The sequence below is a fragment of the Primulina eburnea genome, chromosome 13 (genome assembly GCF_022965805.1).
Source record: "Primulina eburnea isolate SZY01 chromosome 13, ASM2296580v1, whole genome shotgun sequence".
NCBI lineage: Eukaryota > Viridiplantae > Streptophyta > Magnoliopsida > Lamiales > Gesneriaceae > Primulina > Primulina eburnea.
In genome coordinates, this window is record NC_133113.1 from 35558087 (window position 1) to 35582430 (window position 24344).

The following is a 24344-nucleotide window of genomic DNA, read 5'->3' on the forward strand; positions in this document are numbered from 1 at the left end:
CGAGCATGTCAGATTCCAGATGAGAATTTTAAATAACATAATAGATGTTAAAGACGATTATACATATACTTGCTGAGTATACCAAAATGGTTATATGTATATTATAACAAACTATGACAAAGAGTTGTTAAGTTATCAAAATCAACCAAGAAGTATATTGAACAGTGTTTCATGTGGATAAGATAACTTCTCCGATTCATATACCATCTATGGTCATGATTCTTAATTTTGTGGTTTGGTTTGTTTCAATTAATAAATGTTATTAGCCATATTTTAATTCATTTAAATATTATCGAAATTTCGTACTTATATTTCCAACAATTTAATTACTCACGTGCAATGCACGTGTACTTTTCTAGTATACATAAATGTATATGCAGTTTTGATATATTGTCCACCAATTATACTCACATTTTGTGTTTATCGCTGAGGTGGTACTCAGATATTAAACATGATGAATTATATTTGAATTATACGTTTACTAAATGAGTGCTACCTCAATGATGAGTACAGAAGTGAGCACAAAGCAGCATATCAAAATTGCTTAACAGCATACTCATTATTGATATGTGGACTGTGCATAAAAAAAGTTGTGATTGAGCGTACCAGCTTTTCAGGGATATGATCACTCATGGATTGGAACCTAGATATCGTTCGCTCTCATTTCTTTCGAAAGAAATAAAAAAAAAAAAAAAAAAAAAAGAATACGCATGATGGAGTTGAGTGGATTGGAGACTATGCGAAAAGAATGGAATCATCTTGATTCTTGAATGACCATTGTTCTTTGTCTAGCTTATATTTGCTGCATTCACAATTCACAACTTGCCTAGGGAATGCTCAAACAAGAAACCCATATATACTCGGAATGTTTGCTTGCTATTTATCCAGGCTGGGGGAATTTGGCACATATCATGAATTCTGTGGCAAAATTATTTAAGTAGGGACTACACTATGGGTCTGATTGGTTGCATCACTCTGATCATGTTTTTTGATTTTTAAGTCCATTTAAACAGCAAGCATGTTTGTTTTGAGACACTTGACTCCAAGAGAGCCCATTTTGCAAGCTTTTTGATATTTTTCAATTTTCAAAATCATTTTCAGCTGATAAATTACATCACGTGATCAATTTTACTGTTCACCATCCTTTCATCGACATTGGAGAAAGTGGAGACCCATTTTCTTCTATTCGTTTGTGTTGTTTTAATTATTTCTCGTCCATTTTGGAAATTTTTCGGGTTTGCATCAGTTGTATCTTTTTGTGGCAGATTCTATGCTTATTAAAACCAATACTCTAGGTGTGTTTGGTTGAGTGGATTAAATAAAGATAGATTAATAGTCAAATATATATCGTTAAAATTTTAAGATGTTTTGATAATCATTTTGACCCGATTTAAGATCCAATTTTATTAATCAAATTGTTATCCATAAAAAATATTTATGGATTCTGATGCGTCTCTAGCATTTAATAATTGGTCTGCTGTTTCTCGAGAAGCAGGTAACTGTGGTTGATGCATCAAAATAGTTCCATCAACAATAGCAGGGAGATTTAGAACTAAATTAGTTTGATACATTTCCATAAATTTTTTTTTTTATAATATTACAGTCAACATAATTATAAATTTATAATGACCAGAGCGACCCAATAGACTAATGTTGCCTTCAATTTTGCTACTGCAAACATGATTTAGTTCATTTCTGATCCCACATAAATTATCTTCAAAAGTCGATTAGAACCAGATACAACCAAAACTTGAGACCACCTTATTTAAGTCTATGTCAAGCCAAAACACATAAGAAGAGCAAGTACTTTCATTAATTTGGACAAGCAAACCAAAATCAGAAGTTAAACCGCTGGAGGATACTCTAATTACATCACCATACCACCATCTATGGTTACCACCTGTAAATGCAACAAATAGCAGAGACTAAGGATTACCAAGTCATACAACTTGTGAGATATATGGCATTACAAACCCAAAAGAAAAATGCTTAATAAACCTGTCCAGTGATGTAATTTGCAGCAGGATTGAGCGCCAAGAATTCGACAAGCCCGGCAACTTCTTCCGTCTGGCCATACCTTCCTGGATTTGATAATAGCCAGTGGTTAGCATCACAGTTAAACCTTTTAATAATCTTCTTCGCAGATCTGAGGTAATGCTGCTTAACAGGATTATGCATGGTATAGCAAGAAGCGTGAATAACTCATCTATGTATCAGTGCTCAAGCACAAATATTACGATCATTGCTTCTGAAACACAACGATGTTCCCTTGAAATGATATTATGATATATTTTTCAAAGCCAAACTCATCCTCAAATTATTATACTGGTAACAGAGATATCGTGGTTTTCCATTTAACTAATGTGTCACTTGAACATAATAACATAGAACACACAGATGTTAAAACATTAGCTAGACCTTGTGGTAAACCAATTATACAAGGGAAAGGGAGAAAAATCCGAAACAACTAGACAAAGATCGCAAAGAAAATACATTTAGTCCTTTGTTAATAGGATAGCATCAACCTATATTAAGTCTTCATTGAATTTAGCTTTCTTGTGGATTTGTTTATCATGTTTGTCTCTGGCATCTCGCCACATGTTTTCAGGGTTTGCATCATGTGGTATCAGATACCAATTCCAAATCAAAGTCGTTTAAACCATATTTATCCTTATTGTTTGTCCTCGTCTCGTTTTTTGTTTATTTTGAGTCTCAGTTTTTTTTATTTGTTGTTTTCTATAAAATTCTTTTCTTCCATCTATAAAAAAACTGAAAATTTTAAATAATAATAAAAAAATTCACATTTATTAAGGAGGTTCTAAAAAGAAAGATTTTGAGAAGTTCTTGCCTTTTTAGACAGTTTCTAATATTTCCCAAAGTCTCCTTTTCCAACACACTTTCCTTCAATCGTAAGATTTCTTACCTTAGTTGTTTAGATGAATGTATTGGTATGATGACAACCTTTTTCACACCCGATGCCACGTAAAAGATTAATCTTGCACTATGAATATTGATAATTTTATCAATACAATTACAAATATTGCAAGCATGAAGATGGTGAAAAGCTGAATTTGCCTATTATAATGCATCCAAGACCATATAATTGCAGTGATTAAATAATTGTGATGAAATTGAAGTAACTAATCAAGTGAGTTATTTTTCTCTATTCAGAGTTACAAAGATTAAGTACTTTGCGATGTTTCACCAAAGGAAGTTTATGTGGACTTTGTGAGAGTGGAAAAAAATGTGAAGAAAAAGGTCAAAAGTGAGTGAAAGCAAAGAGAGTGAGTTAGTGATAGAAAAGAAAGAGGTGTGTCTTTGGGGAGGGGGGGGGGGGGGATTTGTTTGGGGGATAGATGGGGAGATAAAAATAGTGAAAGAGCGTGATGGTATTGAAGAACATAGGAGAAAAGAACAATCGTTTGAAAGTCATGAAAAAGTTAACGAGCATGAGTTAGTGGGAGCATGAGTTGGTGGGAAAGGAAGGGAAAGATCAGGGAGAAGAAAGGAAAGAAAGCACACCTGAAAAGGTGTTTAATGATGAAGAAAAGAAGGATGAGCAACAAGCTCAAGTAGAGGTGCCTAACAAAGAGATAAAACCAACTTGAGAGAGTTCTATCTACTTGTTCATGGAAGGTTTGCATTGATGGGTTAAAAGTAACCAAATTCGATCCAGGTTCGTGTCAAGATTTGACGACAAACCTTTTTCAAGAAAAGGAAAATGATATGATCCTCCTCGTGGACCATGCACAAAATAAAATACAACTATTCAAGGATGCTGATACTTATCAATTGGATCAAGTCGGTAGAGTTTGAGCGACTTGGAAGTTAAAAGACTACGGTTGGAAGTTTAAATTATTTAACTTAATTGAATTAATTTAATTAAAGGCCTTCTTTGTTAGTTTTTGGGTCTAATTCGTGTTTATTTCTTTTATTTTCATAATCATTAGTTATTATATTTTATGGGCTCAACTAAGCCTTGCTTTAGGCCTATTTTGTAACTAGAAATTGGTTTTCTTGCATATAGGGCTTTTAAGCAAGATTATATGAATGAAATTCATATTTTGAGTTTGAATATTGAATTTAAGAGTCATCTCTTCTATTCTTCTCCAACAGAGGAACTTATCATTGTGCGATCCTTGTAAGTTTCATGTCTAACTTATCATTCTCGTGAACACTTGAATGAGGTGTGGTGTCTACAAAATTGTACCAAGGTCCATACCTCTTTATAGGCATTGGATCCAAGTTCGTCTTAAATGCATGGCTTTGGTTCGCGCTTCATATGTAAGTACTCGGTTCAAATTTTCAACCGTGGAGTAAGACTTTGTCGATTTAGCTTTTTTATGGATTTGTTTGTCATGTTTGTCTATGTAATGACCTGAATACTTATTTTGAATGAAATATTAATTAAGAGATGATTCCTAAATCACTCAATTTACTTCAAATTACATTATCCCGAGAAATCCAACTAGACGTTGAAAGAGCGTGATGGTATTGAAGAACATAGGAGAAAAAAACAATCGTTTGAAAGTCGTGAAAAAGTTAACGAGCATGAGTTAGTGGAAAAGGAAGGGAAAGATTAGGGAGAAGAAAAGAAAGGAAAGAAAGCACACCATAAATGGGGTTTAATGATGAAGAAAATAAGGATGAGCAACAAGCTCAAGTAGAGGTGCCTAACAAAGAGATAAAACTAACTTGAGAGAGTCTATCTACTTGTTTATGGAAGGTTTGCATTGATGGGTTCAAAGTCACCCAAATTTGATCCAGGTTCGTGTCAAGATTTGAAGACAAATCTTTTTGAAGAAAGGGAGAATTATGTGATCCTCCTCGTGGACCATGCACAATAAAATACAACTATTCAAGGGTGCTGATACTTAACAATTGGATCAAGTCGTTAGAGTTTGAGCGACTTGGAAGTTAAAAGACTACGGTTGGAAGTTTAGATTATTTAACTTAATTGAATTAATTTAATTAAAGGCCTACTTCGTTAGTTTTTGGGTCTAATTCTTGTTTATTTCTTTTTATTTTCATAATCATTAGATATTATATTTTACGGGCTCAATTAAGCCTTGCTTTAGGCCTGTTTTGTAACTAGAAATTGGTTTTCTTGCATATAGGGCTTTTAAGCAAGATTATATGAATGAAATTCATATTTTGAGTTTGAATATTGAATTTAAGAGTTATCTCTTCTATTCTTCTCCAACAGAGGAACTTATCATTGTGCGATCCTTGTAGTGTTTCATATCTGGCTTATCATTCTCGTGTACACGTGCATGAGGTGTGGTGTCTACAAAATTGTACCAAGGTTCTTACCTCTTTATAGGCATCGGATCCAAGTTCATCTTAAATGCATGGCTTTGGTTCGTGCTTCATATATAAGCACTCGGTTCAAGTTTTCTATCATGGTGTAAGTCTTTGTTGATTTAGTTTTTATGGATTTGTTTGTCATGTTTGTCAAGTGAAAGCTTAACATCAACGACCAGAAGGATTACTTTATAATCTTTCTATCCCTGAATAGAAGTGGGAGCATGTGACGATGAATTTTGTCATACACTTACCGTTGTCTTCTAAGAATTGTAATGTCATTTGGGTAGAGTTGTGTAGACCGACTGACTAAGTCAGCATATTTTATTCCGTATAGTTGGGAATATAGTTTTGATCGCATGGCAAGACTATACATCCAAGATATTCTCAAATATTATGGTGTACCAATAAGTATAGTCAGTGACAGAGACTCACGCTATACCTCAAGTTCTAGGGAAGCTTTCAAAAAGTATTGGGAACGACATTGAGTTTGAGTAATGCCTATCATCCAGATACCGATGATCAGTCCGAGAGGACTATTCAGACACTCGAGGATATGTTACGTGCTTGTGCTGAAGAGAATTAAAACTACACGAGATCGTCAATCGAGTTACGCAAATACCAAGCGTAAACCCCTGCAGTTTCAGGCAGGGGAAAAAGTTTTCCTTAAAGTTTCACCATTCCACAGAGTGATGAGATTTGGACTTAATACCGCCGTAGATGTCCAACATTCATAATGTCTTTCATGTATCGTTGCTACGACGGTGTGTAGCAGATGAATCGCACATTCTTGATCTGACAGATGTTCAACTTGAAGAAGACTTGGCTTATGTCGAGTAACCGCTCTTAATCCTGGGTAGGAAAGAGAATAAGCTCATAAATCGGGATCAACCTGTCGGGATCCACCGAATTTATGATGGACAATCCAATCTACTTCAGATTACATTAACCCGATAAATCCAACTAGACGAATGAGATTATAACACGTGTCAGATAAGATTGATTTTGGATCTTCTGAACCAGTGCGGATGTAGCCTATAAATGGAAACTTATTTCATTTGTTTCCTACACCGCTTTCTTTCAGCTACTATCTCTCGAGTTCTTGCCATATATCTTAGGTTTTCTAGCCAGTTTCTAGGGCAGTTTAGTATCGGAAGCTTCGGAGCTAGTTTCAACTCGATGAGAGGTCGGTAAACCGGGACACGCAGATCAGACATCATCAGCGGACTGACGACGAAAGCAGGTATAATCCTAAAGCCTTAAATAGTGATTTAAGGATCATTAGAAAGAACTTTGAAACATGTTTGGTAATTCAGGACCTAGCTTGATAGTGATTTCATTATGTTGGTATTGTCTAGGTTCAAACCAATAAGCTTTTTGTCATATTGTTTCAGTAAGGTACGTGACGTACTGACTGAGACATCCAAGCGTAGTATACACACTTATATGATATATATTTATTTGTTGCATGATACATGTTTTACTGCCTTTGCATATTATGCATAACATATCACGTTGGGCATGATATCTTTTGAGATATACCTCGTTTGTTGGGGCCGCTCAGCCCTGTTCTGTATTGTGGATGGTCAGGCATCCAGAGCTCCATTGTCCGATGGGATCCGCGGGTTCTGAAAACCCTAGACATTGTAGGTCCACGATTTGATGATGAGTATGAGAACCAAAACATGATTAAGACATATCAGAGACTACGCACTCAGGCGCCTCTAGACTGAGCATTAGATTCTTAACTTGATCATTGATATCTGAGCATATTGCATTTCACATGCATCATATTAGTTTGTATACTTGTACATTCTCGTATTGGACGATTGTCGCTCACGTCCTTGTTTTCAACTTGGGCACCACATTCCACATGATAGATCTTAGGTTGGACGGTTCGGACAGCCAAGGGAGTGGCTAGAGCAGTTGGGTTTTCGGTGGTGATCCAGTGAAGGCTTTATTTGGTTTCTCGTATTCTCGTGCAGAATTATGAATTTCAATATGGTTGTATTAACGTTTAAGGCCGAGATTAATGTTATGTTTTCGTTTGGCTTGTAAGATCATTAAGTTATTTGGTTTCCGCTATTTAATTGTTATCAAGTTTAAATTTGGCATGCTTATTAGTCTGTTTAGTAGTGACTCGGGTAAAGGCCCTACAGTCTATAGGTCTTGCAATATGTTTTAGGGGTTCGTGTCAGATGGATTAGAAGATGTCTCATCCTTTATTTGTACATTTAAAATTTATTAACAAGAAATTTAGGTTATGCAGAAAGGAAAAAAACAGTAGTGTGTTCCCAATCCCGGTACAAAATTGTCATGACAAAATGAAGAAATACAAAACTAACCCAATGGGATGCTCTCCAGAATCTTTTTCTCAATGTCTGCACCAAGTTTAGCGGTCATATCCGATGCAATGAATCCAGGAGCAACCGCATTTACCTGAAAATTTAAGCTTCATTATCAATGTAATTTCCAAAAGCTAAAACTCGTTGCAGCTTGCATCGCTTGTAATACCAAGAAGAAAAACACCTGCTAGCTAACTCACAGTGATATTCCTGCTTGAATACTCCTTGGCCACGGACTTTGTAAATCCAATTACCCCTGCTTTTGCAGATGCGTAATTGGCTTGCCCAACATTGCCCACAAGACCTACAACTGAAGCAATGTTTATGATCCTTCCCTGCAAAATCAACAGTAAATATTTTGAACCCTGACGTAAAACATTCGAACACAACAGTTCTCGTAACTCAGAGAAAACAGATTCAAAGGCAAAAGGTTCTACTTAAGCACTTAATTTGAAGACTGTCTTTCCTCTGGGCCTACACCCCCCTAAACAATCCTCACTAAATGATAAAAGATACCTTTTTCTTTTTCATCATTACTTTTGCAGCTGCCTGCAGATATTAAAAATTTCAGATTATTTACTAATATAAAATATAGGCACCCTATCCACATGTCAGAGTATAAAATCTGACCTGTGTACATAGGAACACCCCGGTGAGATTTATATCAATGACCTCCTGCCACTGAGATTTCTTCATTCTCATCAACAAACAATCCCTAGTAATACCTGAAATTATAGAATTTTTTTCTGAAAAAGAATGGGCAAAACAATAGTTTGCACAAAAGTAAAGTAGAACTTTTGAATACCAGCATTATTAATCAACACATCAACAGTTCCCCATGCATCGATTGCCTGCAAACATCCCATAACATATCATTGGAACAATGATCTCTACAATAAAATAAAGAGTTCAGAATAGGAGGCTTCTCTCACAGTTTTAATCATAGAGTCGACATCTTCTTCTTTTGAGACATCTCCACCAAATGTGATCGCATGTCCACCTGATGCCTCGATCTGCAAGAAATTGCAATCAACATTATCTTCCATTTTAAAAGTGCACCATAAGTGATAAGACAATTGTATTCATAAATATAAATATCATTCGCATACTGATAATATCAATTTAAACATCAATTTAAAATTCAGTAACACAAAATTTACATTTGAGATTTGGAGTAGTTTAATTGTTCAAATTTATTTTAATGTTCTCATTCATGAATTTTGAATGTGTACATGTGAAAGTGATGAAATCGAGTCAAAACAGCGGAAGAAGAGATGCATTTGCACGAGTTCGGCACATCGGAAGGCTCAACAAAATCTCAATATTTTAGGAAGCCATCATTAAAGAATTTTATTCTTCTACCTGATTTTCGAAGACTTTAAGCACCAGAAAATACCGAAAGGAATAGAAATATAAGGAGAAAAGGTTATTTTGAGTCTAGGGATTTACTTTGAACCTAGGAACTGTTTGCACTTTTATTCTGGAGTTGTTATTTTACTTTCATAATTATATTTTATAGTTTGAGTTTATGCCTTTGCATGGGTCAACTTTAATTTTTGGTTGAGGAAGACAAAACTTTGGAATTTTATTAACCTGTGGAATTTGAAGTTTGCATACAATCTGATTGATTTATATTTGAATATCAAATTGTTTTTCTGTTTTATATGATTATTCGTTTGATTGTCTGACCGATTAACAAGTTTTTATTTGTTTAATCTATTGCTAAATAAGATATTAAATCTGTAATTGTTTAATCACTCTAATTTGTGAAACAACTAACAATTAACAATTTTTGGCTTTTGAATTTATTAATTATTAAGGAAAACAATTGACTAGATTAAATGCAACTGCTTGTGTTTCTGTTGTTTAGCTTCATCATTTTTGCTATTTTTTTATGCTATTATTAAATTAAATCTTTATGCCTTGCATGGCATTGTTTAACTGATAAGCATTAATTAGAGCACATGTTTCTATTTAACTAAAAATAAAGCAACATGGAAATTGAATTTCCGATAGTGGATATTAAAATATAAATTAATACCATAGTTGTCAAAGGCGAGCGCCTCTCGCCTCAAGGCGTGGGTGTTGCGCCTGGGGCCATCCCAGGCGCAACGATTCACAAAGGCTCGCCCAGGCGCGCGCCTGGGCTCGCCTTGGAAAGGCTCTCGGGCGCGCCTTAGGCACGCCTGAGTTGCTTTTTTTAAAAAACAAATTCAGTAACACAGAAGTTGCATTTCGAAAATGCAACTTCTCTGTTTTTTTTTAATAGTAACTTAAAATGTAAAAGCCCAAAATATAAAATTAATAGTTAATACTATTGTATTGATGATCAAGTAACACATTCGAACGGTGGAGTTGATTGAAACCACGGTTAGTTTCATCTTACGTAGTTTAATAGATCTACTTTTGATTGCACGATAATTAGTTTATTTGCTAGAATTTTTTAAAAAATTTTGTTAGAATTTAAATCAAGAAATCACTTTATTTTTTAGAAATTAGAAGAGTTAATCATTTTGTAGCTTAGACAGACTGCTTACATTATACATAAGGATTAGCTTAATTCATTCCTTGTAACTAGATTTCATTTTCTCGGCAAAGAGCCGATCCGCTCCGTGACTATGATTCTCTTCGCTTTGAATTACCCCTTCTCCAATCTGATATTTGATCGTGGTTAAAGCAAATCATCCACTGGTTCTTCCGATTTCTCAGCCAGTTTTTGAGGATTCCGGTAGTCCTTACTACCTTCCGAATTGCGACCATCCAGGATTGGTTCTTGTCTCGCATTAGCTCTCTGGTAGTAACTACAATACCTGGTCTCGAGCAATGACAATGGCGTTGATTGCTCAGAACAAATTAGGTTTGTTGATGGCTCTATTGCTAAGCCTTCGATGGAGGATTTGTTGTTTGGTTCTTGGATGCTGTGTAACAGCATTATGATCTCATGGATTATAAATTTGGTGCCTCACAAAATTGCATACTGCCTAATATACATTCCTACTGCTCGTGAAACATGGATCGATCTCTGCGATCGATTCCACCAAAGCAATGTCCCTCTCATAGCCTCATATTCCAGATTAAGAAGCTCTTGAGCGCACTCCAGCAAGGTTCTATGGATGTGAGTGCATGTTATACTCGATAAGGACGCTTTGGGGCGAGTTGAAAGATTTCCAACCCATATCCTTCTGTAATTGCGGATCTATGAAGGAATGGAGAGGATTTCAGAACCAGGAATGCATTATACAGTTCCTCGTGGGTTTAAATGAGTCCTACTCTCAATTCTCAAACTAGAGGGCAAATCTTAATGTTGGATCCTTTTGCAGCTATCTCGAAGATATTTTATTTGGTTATGCAGGAGAGGCAGAGATCGACCTCTCAACCTTACCAGGACCATGAATTTCTCCTCACACCTTCTTTCTTCCTCTCCTTCGACAGTTGCTGTCGTGAAGCATCAATCGAACTCCCGAGGAGGTAAGCGCGACAAACCTGTTTGTTCTCATTGTGAATTCACAGGTCGTAAAGTGGACAAATGCTACAAGTTGCATGGATATCCTCCCAGCCATCCCAAACAAAGCCAAATCACAGCCAAGGGGGAGTGAATGCATGTAAAAATGCTGATTCTTCCCCTAGTGGTGCAGGTCCCTTGGAGTGGAGCCACCTTGAGTTCGGATCAGTTTAAACAACTCATCAGTTCCTCACAACTCAGATGCATCTTAGTTCTGCCTCCATTCAGGAATCGTAGCAGCCTGAGCCTTCCGTCTCAAGTTTTCCTGGTATAAATTCGTTTCTTCCATCTTCCATTGATATATCCCGAAATCATTGGATTTTAGATACCAGAGCCACGTACCATATTGTTGTTCTCTGTCTTTGTTTCACACACAAGCGTTTATCTCCCACAATTAAATTACCAAAAGATTTGACTGTCCTTGTCACACACGCTGGAACGGTGTCCTTATCTGTTGATTTAGTCCTCAATAATGTTCTTTTTGTTCCCGAGTTCCTTGATTCCAACTCTACACCTACACCAACAGTTTGTAATGTTTCTTATTCTAAGACTGATTTGTGGCACTTTAGGATGGGTGGGTCATCCATCATCATCCGTCATCCATCCTTTACCAAACTTTCTATTATCAAAGATGTATTGCATTTTCAACCTGATAATGAAAACTCAAAACATTGTACATTTGTACTATTTGTCATTTGTCCAAGCAAAAACATTTGCCTTTTCCTTCAAATCATCATGTCTTAAAAACCTTTCGAGCTTGTGCATATTGACATTTGGGGTCCATTCTCCCATATTAATGTCGAAGTTTCAGAAACCTTTTGACAATTGTGGATGATTGCACTCATTTTACTAAGATGTATATGTTGAAAACCAAGTCCGAGGTAGCCAGAGTGTTCTCAAATTTCTGCCAGTTGGTGCACACACAATTTGCAACTTGCATTAAATCAGTCCGGTAAGACAATGTACCTGAATTGAACTTTACTGATTTGTTTAATTCAGCCAGCGTTGTTTCTTACCATTCATGTGTTGCACGGACACAACAAAACTCTGTTGTGGAGCGCAAACATCAACGTATTTTGAATGTAGCTTGTGCTCTCTTATTCCAATCCAACATTCCATTAGTTTACTGGCATGATTATGTGTTGACTGTTGTGTACTTGATAAATCGAAACACATATCCCATCTTTTCCCATAGGACACCTTTTACGCCCTTGTTTTCCAAACCACCTATGACCGAACTATGCACGCTTGAAGATTTTTGGGTGTTTATGTTACGATTCTACACTCGTTCATTCTCGATCGAATTTCATTCCCTGAACCATTAAGTCTGTGTTTGTTGGTTATCCTCCTGGTTACAATTTACAAAGGCTACAAGCTCCTTGGCCTTACCACCAAAGAACAACCCCAGTCCTCTTGTGAGGTAGATTCATTATTTGAGAATCTTCCGCCCTCCCAAATATCTCTAGTTCATCCTTCGGGTATTTCTTCTGACAATGACGCCACCAAATCTTCCCATCCCCCTCGAAGCCAGCGTGTTCATAGAGCACCTTCTCATCTGCGTGATTATCTTTGTTACACTGCCATTTCTATTTCCAATTCATCCATATCGATAGTGTATCTTTTGTCCTCATGACCACAATTTTACTCTCAAGCTACTGCTCTTCATGAGTGGAGACTTGATATGGCCGATTAGTTGCGAGCCTTGGAGAGTAATGGGACTTGGAATATTGTATCTCTTCCTCTTGGTAAAACTCCAGTCGGTTGTAAATGGGCCTACAAAACTAAGTTTCTGGCCGATGGCACTCCATCGTTATAAGGCACGCCTCGTTGCGAAGGGTTACACACAACAAAAGGGCATCAATTACCTTGAAACCTTTTCTCATGTCGCCAAGCAAGTCACCGGTAAGGTTTTGTTGGCTCAAGTGTTGTCCATAGTTGGTCACTCATTCAACTCGATGTGAATAATGCATTTCTACAGAGGAAGTATTTGACTCTTTACCACCAAATCTGGTATACAAACTACACAAGTCTTGGTACGGCCTTAAGCAAGAGTCTCGCCAATGGTTTGCCAAATTTTCGACTACTCTACTTGGTTTGGGTTTATCCCATATCAAGTAGATAGTTATTTGGTTCTTCGCAATTGTGACAATGTTTTCATGGCTCTATTGGTCCAGTGAATGATGTTTTAATCGCCACTAATGATGAGAGTCAACCATGTGAGTTGAAGGTGCTGCTTGACAAAGAATTTGGTTTGAAAGATTTGGGACACTTGAAATATTTCTTGGGCATAGAGGTTGCCCGTTCTTCTCGTGGCATTTCCATTTGACAACACAATTATGCATTGCAGGTGTTCACAGATACAGGGTTTCTTTATTGTAAAGCAAGGTTCACTCCTATGGATGTGAATCTAAAACTCACCCGAGATGATGGCGATCTGTTAACAGATCCTCTTGTTTATCGAAAGCTTATTGGGAGGCTCTTATATCTCACTTTCATGCGACAGGATTTATCATATTCTGTGAATCGGTTGAGCCAATTTATTTCTAAGCCACGGACTACTCATATGGAAGCAGCTTATTCAGATCTGAGATATATAAAGGGGACAGTTGGTCAAAGTCTTTTCCACAGTTCCACTTCTGATCTTAAGCTAAACTTCTTCTCAGATTCTGATTGGGCATCCTGCCCTGACACTCGACAGTCTATATCTGGATTTTGTGTTTTCCTTGGATCTTCCCTAGTGTCCTGGTGATCTAAGAACCGGCAGACCATTTCTCGTTCATCGGCAGAGGCTGAGAATCCTCAATGGCCCTGCGGCTTCTTTCTCTTCTCAAGGAACTGAGTCCTCAACCTGCTACTTTGTTATGTGATAGCTGCCAGCTGCCATTCACATCGCCTCCAATCCAGTTTTCCACAAGAGAACTAAGCCTATTCAACTCGACAGTCAATTTGTTCTTGAGAAACTTCAAGATGGCACCATCAAAATTCAGCATGTGTCCTCAGAATTCCAGCTCGCAGATTTACTTACAAAGTCATTGCTGCCCATTTGGTTATGAATTTTGTCAAACAAGATGGATGTCCATAATATTCACTCCACATCTTGAGGGGGAGTATTAGAGATCATAAGAGTTAATTATTTAGTACCTTAGACAGACAGCTTACATTAGCACACATATATAAGGATTAGCTTCATTCATTCCTTGTATAGATTTCAATTTCTCGATTGTATCAGTTCTGGATATTAATGGAAGTTACATTTTCTCTCTTCGATGGCTTTCTGTCGATATTATGATATCATTGTTTTTATTTTTAGCACAATAAAATCAACAACTCCCCATGGGAAAGTGCTACTACATATTTATTAATTTGATTTGAGTTGGGTTAATTTGGGTACGATACGACTAATAACTCCAGTGGCCATGTGTGAGAGCAAATTCTAAGAAGTGGTGATGGGAAATTTAGTATTCCAGGTTCACAGTGTTTATATTTGTAATTTTCGATATAATTAACTTGGAACAATGAGAAAGATGTTTAGATCATTTGTAAAAAGACAAAATATCAACGAAATGTCAGTTCATACACATAGATGGCAGCTTCACCTCTTTCAAAACTTCTTCTGCTTCCTTTGATGACCTCGCATAGTTAACAAGAACCTGTGGTAGATAATGCATTGTCAATTTTAAGCAAAGGTGAAGTAAAAGCACAGCACATGAAATCATAATATGACATAGCCACAAGATATTGCTGTTTGAAAGCTGATATAGTGCGTCTATTCACCAACTTTTATGTATATAATAGATGTAGAGAATCCAACCTTGCAGCCAGCTTTCCCCATTGCCAAGGCAACAGCTCTTCCAATTCCCCTAGAAGCTCCAGTGACAACAACAACAGGAGCTTCGACACTTTGTGTCGCTTCAGTACTTGCTTTTTCGACAGTTGCAACCTGCGCCTTTATACCTACAAAGATATTGACTGATCAGGACAGAGGATTAAAACTGTGCACTGCTGAAAGATGAATCATAATGATCAGGACAAAGAATTAAACATGCAACTATTATAGATGAATCACGTACAATAAAATAGTCTACTGGTTAGAGGACGAGTTTTTTTTCCTCCAGCTTACGGATGAATGCTCAATATCTGAGCCTTACCATGGTTTCAAGATAGCGGTCATAAAATGGGAACAGATGTTTCTCTTCCATAGTCCATGCTCATAAAGGCTTATGTACAAAACAGAGTGTGGCAGACACCAGAACTGCCGTTATTTGACATGGAAGGTCATATAACCGACGGAATGGGTATTAGGCTCAGTATGGAACTGCCGAACTTGTAAAATTCACGAAAATCGCTTTTTCATCCACAACAACTGGAATTTAGTTATTGTGTATTTGATTATGGATCTAGTCTCGACATAAATAATAAATATAGTTCATTGAGGTAATAATGATCATGGAAAATAGAGAAAAAGGTGATAGCCATCATGAATGAATATGATTACTAATCTACTTTAAGGATTGCCAGTGCCATCTTTGGGGATTAGAAAATGATTCTTTAATTTTTGTATCCATCATAAAATATGTTTAATTTTGGTATTTATTGTAATACATATTTTTTGATATTTTAGAGTTATCTTTTACAACACTGCATGGAAGAGCGGTATCCATTCCATGAAGTGTCCGTGGAACTGGAGTCGGTGCTCGCAGCAGCAACTATCATCTCTACTTGCCAACTAGGAGTCTTACAAATCAAAAATAGAAAACCATCGATTACATTACATCAGCACATTTAATCACGGTTTTCCTCAGTGTTGTGCTCGATTCAGTTTAACCAAAATTAAATCTTTATTTGCCTCGACCTTCCATCGGTGTTCTTTTCAATAATATCGTGGTCCTAACAACACTAACCCGTAAACTTCTTGAATTATGCATTGGCAACTAGAAAGAAAAATGGTCAATCATCTCTTCTTGAATTATGCATTGGCAACTTGAATTATACATTGAATACCACTGAACTTTGTAAACTCCATAAAAGTCATTAAAAATCTATAACCAATACACCCCATGAGTTAAGCCACGAAGATTAAAACATCTTTTCCATAATATCTACGTTTCCGAAAATTCCCCAAACCATCATCCTAATTCCAAGAAAAAATGCACCCCGCATACCAAACACAGTATTACGGAGGAAAGTACCTGTGGATGAAAACGAGCTGAGGGATCTGCTTTGCACGTGAAATGAACCTGGGAGTTTCATCGGGGAGGATGCCTGGTGGGAATGAGCGATTCTACGGTGAGAAATTCTGGCCGAGTTGAAGGAGACGAGAGCCGATCCGACGGCGAAGGCAGCCATGGATCTGAGTGTGTTGGATAAAGGGGAGTGGAGAAGGAAACGAGAAGAACCGAGAGTCGCCACTGAGTGAAAGAGCACGAGGAAGGAGAATGTTAATAATATATTACTGATGGCGAAAAATTGCTTCGAAATCTCCGCAAATTAGGTAGGGTAGGCTAAGGGCGATGACTACTATGTTTGCCTTCTCTGTTCATTTGTTAGATTGTACTATGTAGAGACATCGTAGCCTCAACAAACTAGTATTGCTCCTATATTAATAATCTCTTTAAAATCCATGATACGATAGATCTCATAAACCGATAATTTTCTTACTTGTTTTTAATCTATTGTTTTCTATTGTGTGTTGCCGAATTTTAGTTTTAGTTTGTTATCTTCGTTTCTCTGTAATTTTAGTCATTTTTTCTGACATGATAATGATGTATCGATTATATTATCCCGACATATGCAATACCATGTTAGCACTTTGATGAAAAAATGAATAAATTAGAACAACAAAAATTAAAAGATAAAGATATAGGACCAAAATCAAATATATATATATATATATATATATATATATATATATATATATATATATATATATATATATCAAACCAAAATTTCATTTTTCCCTAAAAATATTATTATTTTATGATATGAGAACACATAGTCGTTACCTTCGATGCGCACTGGATAAACTTCATACTAATGCAATCATATGCAAATAATGTTAGTCAAGTAAATCGTACTTACCAAACCTTGTGTGACAGGCTCACCCTATAAAACATTGATAGGAAGAGCCGATTTGTTATTTTTATTGTTGTTATCATTTAGTTTGCTATCTTTGTTTTTTCTGCAATTTTAATCATTTTCCGACATGACTGCTGATATGTCGATCATGTGACACCGACATGACGCTGACGTGTACAGTACCATGTTAGCACTTTGATGAAAAATGAATAAATTACAACAACAACAACAAAAATTAAAAATATAGGACCAAAATCAAAAAAAAAAAAAAAACAAACAAATATATCAACCCAAAATTTCATCATTCCTTAAAAATCTTATTATTTTATGATGTGAGAACTCGCGATCGGCACGTTCGGTGCGCACTGGGTAAACTCCTGGATTAGTACAATAGTCTGCAAACCATACTAATAAGGTAAAATCGTATTAGCCAAACCCTATGCGACAGACACACCCGAGAAAATGTTGGTAGAAAGAGCAAAATCGTTATTTTTATTTTTGTTGTTGTTATTAATATTAAATTATAAGAATAATATTCTTTTTATTATTGTCACATCATGGGCTCAAACCTGTACAAACACAACTGTACGATGAACTCTTATAGCAATACATTGTCAAATCATTGCTTAACAAAGTTGTTACCTAAAGTTGTTAAAAGAGTCTATTGTAACTCATTATTAACCAATTTAAAAATACTTTTTATAACATATGTGGGACACGAGCATCACAATAATCTATCTTTCAGAATGTGCTGTTCTCGTCGTCACCTAATCCCTTGATCCATCAACATTGTAAACTTAGAGTTCGCTTTTGCATGTTCAAAAGATAACTCTAGTGAATGTATCACTTTGCTTCACAGGTTTAAAAAACGATTTTATACACATGATATAACACATTGCCTTGCATAACACTAATTCCTTGTGTTCTTGCTAGATATATGATTATGCCATGCCCAGCCCGGACCATACAAATTCGAGTGTACAATGAGATTCTATAACAACAAATTTACTTTGTCTTTGCTTTATGTGAACATATAATGATCATGAGCCATTAGGCTGAAACAACATAGGCATCGGCTCATATTCATGCACCAATACTGGTCATGGGTCGTTAGAAAAGAAACCACTTTCCAGAGGTGATATATTCTATGAGTGACGGTGCATGGCATGGGCTAAGGCTAATGCTAGACCATCATAACGACCCATGACTAGTAGTAGTGCATGAGTATGGGTCGAGGCCCATGTTGGTTCAGCCTAATGCTCCATGATCGTTACAAAAAATGCTGTCTTTTTTGTAATTATTTTTTAAAATATTTATTGTTGTTTTATTGTTTATATTAGTATTTTTATTATTAAATCATTTTCTCGTTTTTTTTATTATTACACTATTGTTATATTACTATTTAAATTATTTTTATTAGTATTATTATTTAATTATTACTCTTGATTATTATTTTTATTTTATTTATCCTTGTAATAGTGATGATGAATTATTAATATTCATAATATATTATTTTAATTATTATATTATGATTATTTATTTATTTGATAACAAAAAGGCCACACGCTCAAATTTAGGTTGATGAAAAAACACAATTTTGTAGATAGAAAAGAATAGGAGCGGGAACAAAATACATGAAATGACAAATCCCATGGATTTGAAATATTCATGGACATGAAAATAGGCATTCACATGAGACCAATGACATACTGAGTAAAGCGAACAAGTTATGAGCGTCTATTTTATTGCTCATTCCCTTGTACTAAACACAACGTAAGTACGTTGGGCCTCCATATTGGATAGGGCAATTTGAAAGGATGTAATATAATTCCATACACGGCTAAGTAACTCGCAACCGCTTATAGAAATAATGGTCTTGTCAATTCGATCAAAATTGAAAACCAAGATAAAGTTTAAAGATAAATACAAACATAACTTTCAAGGGGAATGCGTTAGTCTTGAGACATTTCTGTATCTTCAGCCATTATAATCTCCGTATCTCGTATGTCTCGCTTTAGCACGTTGCCAAGCCCAGCAATAGCCACAGTCTGTTGTTGCAACATCTATCCCACAAAAAAACAAATACAAAATAATATAAAATTTATATTCGAAAAGAATAATGAACACTAACAAGATAATACTCTTTAGATTGTCAAAAATATAATCCACGTTAAGTTCAGCCCAACAGAAAAAAAACGAGCTGGACATCAGCATAGAATATTAGCCAGCGAACCTCCTGCATCTCGGCAAGACTTTGTTCATGAATTTTGGTTGATCCTGGAAAATAAAGCGAGCCACCATTTAGGCCATCCGCTTGAAGGCGGGATAAAGCAAGCAGATTCTGGACTCTTCTCACTAGTTCTGCTCCAGATCCCTTTAACTGGTGGGTTACATTCATTAGTCAGAAAGATAAAATCTTCACATTCATTCTAAAACAGAAAACCTTTGATTGAAATCAGAATATATTTATGTAGATAGATAGATAGATCGATCGATCGATCATAGATGAGGATATAGTTGGAGATAGATAGATCACAGATGAGGATATAGTTGGACATAGAACAGTACGGGTAGGAGAATCTACATAGCCGACCCCTTCCTGATGTTCGCGCGCATATACATATGTGTGTGTGTGTTTGTATGTGTATATGTATGTATGTATGTATGGATAGATAGACAGATAGAGAGATAGATAGACAGATAGATAGACAGAGAGATAGACAGATAGATAGAGAGAGAGAGAGAGAGAGAGACAGATAGATAGATAGATAGATAGACAACCTGTCTTGTAATCAAAGCCAGCTTCTCTGCCAATTCTGCTTCCCCTTTCATTAGAGGCAATCTACAGCCTTTACCCTCAAGTGACTCGATTATTCTCATTAACTGCATAGACCAGATGCAAAGCATATTACAGTATGAAACCTAAAGGTATCTAACAATCCTTTGAAGTACAAACTAGTTTCAGTTGGCTTGGATTGTCCCAGAGAAATAACAGTATTAACCAAGCGATTAAATGTGAAAAAGTGAAGCAACTTTTTTAGTGTTAAGAAGCGAGTTTCTTTATTTCAGCACACCAAACTTTCAAAATATGATGACAATTATAAACAGTCCAGGCTGCTATGAAATGCTGTTAAAAAATAATACTACTATTGAATAGAGCTCCACAAAATTATTCCCACCCTCAAAAGGCGCCTCTGTAGACCTTGCTCTTTTTGTTGCATCCTTTGAATCCAAGGAAGGGTGTCAGCTTGAAAATGCCTTTGGAGCTGTGTAAATATAATCAGAGAGATTCACACTGAGAGGGGGGAGGGGTGAGAGAGAGGACACGAGATATCACCATCTTGACATTGTTCTGAGTCATCCTCAGTCTCTCTGAATCCGAAAGAATGACTTCGTCTTGAAGCTGCATCATAAAATGAGATTCAATGATAAAAGGTCATAATTACGATATAACCAAAGAATAAACAACATGACGCACAAGCAAATAAATTTGGTAAAACATGTATGAAATCACAAACCAGAGAACATTGTGTTTATGAAGTATTTCCATCCAATCAAGTACAATAGATTTCAAAGCAAAAAATCTTTCATCTTTACCCTTGGCGCTTGCATGTTTCTCCTCATGATCCATTCACATATTCTATTCTACATTTCTTTTTGGTAAGAAATGAGATTTATTAGTACACAAATAGATATGTATTATTATCCATTTAGGTACAATTTGGTTTGGAGGATATGATAACTGAAAGATAGATAAAAAAATTGAAATATAGAAATAAATATAATAGATAGATAAGAAATTGAAATATATAAATAAATATAATAGTATGACAAAATATATGATGTTTGCTATAATTTCCCGTCTCCCAACTACCATCTTTTTTTCTCGATTTCTCCTCTGCAAAGTTTATCCTTATACCTCATCCTATATTTTTCTTGTGAAACTTACAACAATGGTGAATTTTTTGCGGTTTACAAGAATAATTTCATCTCCAAGATCCCGGGGCTAAGTCAAGAAGTCCCACCACTTCCACCGTAGAACCGTTGCCCAGTTTACCTTCATGAAATCTGCAAGCACAAAAACTCCCGGTGGAAGAACGAGTTGTTCAAAGGAGACTGTAAAGGGCAGCAAGAACGAGTTGCCTTGGCTCAATTTCATGAATATTTTTAGGAAAAAATCCTTCCTTACAATAAGTAACACAATTAAAATTCTTCAATCATCCTTAGAAGTTACGTTTGGGGTTGGTTTGGGCTTTTACATGTTAAGTTACTATTAAAAAAAACAGAGAAGTTGCATTTTCGAAATGCAACTTCTGTGTTACTGAATTTGTTTTTTAAAAAAGCAACTCAGGCGTGCCTAAGGCGCGCTCGAGAGCCTTTCCAAGGCGAGCCCAGGCACGCGCCTAGGCGAGCCTTTGTGAATCGTTGCGCCTGGGATGGCCCCAGGCGCAACACCCACGCTTGGTGGCGCCTCTCGCCTTGAGGCGAGAGGCGCTCGCCTTTGACAACTATGTTCCTTACAGCCAGAATTCAGGATTGCATCTGTATCGAAGAATCTCACTTGCTAAATTCAGGTTCGAAAACTTTCAAATAGCAAAATTCTAGAGTTTATTCCAGATTTTTGAAGCCTAGTTATTTAAATAACAAAAAAAAGTGAGGGTATGTGGGGAAATTGAAGGAAGAGAATTAACTGTCACATCGGCAGGGTGTGATAAGTAACATGGGAGGTATAATAGCTTGAGTATTAAAGCCGGGTCTTAGACTCTTTAATATCAAACCAAAAGTAGGATGAATAGGATAGTTTTATCCGATCCAACTATAACTAAATTCGAGTTAAAAAATTTCAACTTTGATTGAGTATCAATCGAGCTTGCTATTCAGGCCTGTGATCCAGGACACTAAATGCACTCTACGAAACTAATTTCAAATTCAAGATTAATCAAGACCAGTTCAAGTACCTTGAGACGGTTGGAAAGATCTTTAAACCCCTGCACAAGCTGGGGCCATAGGGAACTTTCCATGCATTCCAGCTTCCCCATTGCATCTGCCCACAAAATCTGGCATCCAGCCAAACAATTTACTAAACTTTGCCTATAGCTTTCGTATTTAAATATATGTTTGAAATAATCAATGAAGTATAAAAATATCTAAAAGTTCAGTGATTAAACAACACTTACATCTGATACACCTGCAGGCTTTATCCTCTGCTGAGGTTCAGTCACACTGTACAATAGATGCTGCAAAATCAACAAGAACAGTTTAATTTAAAAATTGGTCAAACTAATGTCAATTTTTCACCAAAAAGACATTAAAAGTGGAACATTAAACGTAAGGCTGGAATATTATATGTGCTATAGAAATGCACGTTCAAAATATCAGAACAAATTAACTCCACTTTACTTCGAGGATACGATTTCAAGCAACAAAATGCAATCTTTTACAAGCGAGAATGATCAGCTGCAAAGCTTGACAACTCCAACTTAGCATTTACACATAAAGTCTGATGCAATATAATTACACAAAAACTGCACTAGAACTTCTTGGAATGTTGATAAAAACCACTATTCTCAGACAAAACAATACCTTAAAGGCATACTTGGGGTTTCCGTGTTCTTCCTTGTACGCATCCACAATGGCCTAAAATATAAGGCACATCGCAAAGAGGGAAAAAGAGAAGTATAATGAATAGCTAAAGAACAAATTAGTACAGTAGATGAACTATGATAAATAGGAAAGAAAATCCTCACTTGAATATCACGATCAGGGAGTGAGAATGGGAGAGGGGCGACGGGGGCCATTTGCGTAGTCAGCTGCGAATTAGAAAACTGAAATGCAGGCGGAGCATTATTAAAAGGAGTAACCTGCGATTGAGCGGCTGTGTTAAATGGATTCGCCAATCCGAAAGGGGTGCCGGAGCTTTGCTGTGGCTGAGGGGTCTGGAAAATCGAAGGAGTTTGCAGCTGTTGCTGCAGTTGAGGAGTCTGAAATATCGAAGGAGTCTGCTGGTGCTGAGGATGAGATTGCTGAGAGAAAGGTGTGGAAAAGAGCGATGTTCCAACTCCAGAGGCGCCGAAGGCCGTGGTGGCGGAGGACGAGGACTGCGCTCCGAACATTTGGGAACCCTAAATTGAGATTTTGGGGGAAAGGTCGCTAAGGCCAGGGTTCTTGATTGATTCTCTGGTTTTCTGTTTTTCGACGGAAGATTCATATATATATATATATATATATATATATATATATATATTGTCATTTTTTTTTGAACGGTAAATTTTGTCATTTTTAAAAATTCAAAAAAATTGCTATAAAAAATATATTTATTAATATTAATATATTATCTTATTTCATTAAACTAGGCCCTACCCATATTTGTAGTTCAACGTCTGACCATTTATATTTTTTTAAAGAAGATTTAAACATGTGTTCAGATTTATGTAGGTCTTATTTAATAATTTAATTTTTTAACTTGTAATAAATAATTATATATAAACTAAAAAAATTATTGATTTTCTCATTATTAATTGATATAGCTAACAATAAATACTTCAAGTTTTTATAGTATTAATCAAAATTAATTGTGACATGTATAAATGATAAAAAAAAAAAATTGAGAAATAACTAATATCGGTATTAAATGTGAAAAAAGTGAACTGAGTATTGTGAATGGAGGTAAATGGGTTTATTTATGTTTGATATGTTTGGGTAAAAAACAATATGTTACATGTAGAAATTTATAAATTTAAGAGTTTGTAAATTTTGACAGTTTATTTTTGTTAGAGTTGTATGTGCATACTATAATGTATAAAAGGTTTATTGCTCTTTTTTAGAAACTGATTTAGCTAACCAGAACGAATGTGTAACGCTCCAAATTCTACGACTGTCTCCACTGTACCAAGACGAATCTTTTCCAGCGTGCTTATGTCCTCACTCACATGCACCCTAGGAAACTTCTCAGGGGATCACTCATCCCACAATTACCTCAAGTCAAGCACGCTTAACTTTGGAGTTCTTATGTGATGAGCTACCAAAAAGAACTCCAAGTCAAGCACACTTAACTTCTTTTCAGTAGCTCATCACATAAGAACTCCAAAGTTAAGCGTATTTGACTTGGAGTAATTTTG

General features: G+C 36.0%; 2 protein-coding genes across 3 annotated transcripts; both read right to left on the reverse strand.

Annotated features, from left to right (window-relative positions):
- Positions 1–1643: 1643 nt before the first annotated feature.
- Positions 1644–16684, reverse strand: LOC140809418 (3-oxoacyl-[acyl-carrier-protein] reductase 4). The gene is made up of 11 exons (XM_073167035.1): positions 16341–16684; positions 14963–15105; positions 14748–14801; positions 8582–8662; positions 8455–8500; positions 8280–8374; positions 8166–8198; positions 7850–7984; positions 7650–7743; positions 1999–2081; positions 1644–1900 (listed from the first exon to the last, which is right to left on the reverse strand). Exons 1-11 carry the CDS (start codon positions 16495–16497, stop codon positions 1868–1870), a joined length of 954 nt encoding a protein of 317 aa, XP_073023136.1. The 5' UTR covers positions 16498–16684; the 3' UTR covers positions 1644–1867.
- A 2179-nt stretch (positions 16685–18863) lies between these two features.
- On the reverse strand, positions 18864–23414 carry LOC140809841 (nuclear pore complex protein NUP54). 2 transcript variants are annotated; one of them, XM_073167592.1, is made up of 9 exons: positions 23088–23414; positions 22810–22863; positions 22404–22463; positions 22185–22283; positions 20564–20629; positions 20406–20492; positions 20008–20109; positions 19460–19606; positions 18864–19289 (listed from the first exon to the last, which is right to left on the reverse strand). In XM_073167592.1, the coding sequence occupies exons 1-9, from the start codon at positions 23337–23339 to the stop codon at positions 19179–19181; spliced, it is 978 nt and encodes a 325-aa protein (XP_073023693.1). In that variant the 5' UTR covers positions 23340–23414; the 3' UTR covers positions 18864–19178. The 2 variants fall into 2 exon arrangements, with proteins under 2 accessions (XP_073023693.1, XP_073023692.1); XM_073167591.1 differs by having other exon boundaries at positions 22974–23414.
- Between the last annotated feature and the right edge of the window lie 930 nt (positions 23415–24344).

Excerpts from the sequence above, each read along its gene's own strand:
- LOC140809841 (XM_073167591.1), bottom strand. The coding sequence starts at position 23,339 with ATGTTCGGAGCGCAGTCCTCGTCCTCCGCCACCACGGCCTTCGGCGCC. Across the intron at positions 22,464-22,809 it reads ACCCCAAGTATGCCTTTAAG|CATCTATTGTACAGTGTGAC; the intron begins GTATTGTTTTGT and ends TTGATTTTGCAG. Across the intron at positions 20,630-22,184 it reads ATCTTTCCAACCGTCTCAAG|CTTCAAGACGAAGTCATTCT; the intron begins GTACTTGAACTG and ends TTTATGATGCAG.
- LOC140809418 (XM_073167035.1), bottom strand. The coding sequence starts at position 16,497 with ATGGCTGCCTTCGCCGTCGGATCGGCTCTCGTCTCCTTCAACTCGGCC. Across the intron at positions 15,106-16,340 it reads CAGCTCGTTTTCATCCACAG|GTATAAAGGCGCAGGTTGCA; the intron begins GTACTTTCCTCC and ends ATATCTTTGTAG. Across the intron at positions 8,663-14,747 it reads CAGAAGAAGTTTTGAAAGAG|ATCGAGGCATCAGGTGGACA; the intron begins GTGAAGCTGCCA and ends AATTTCTTGCAG.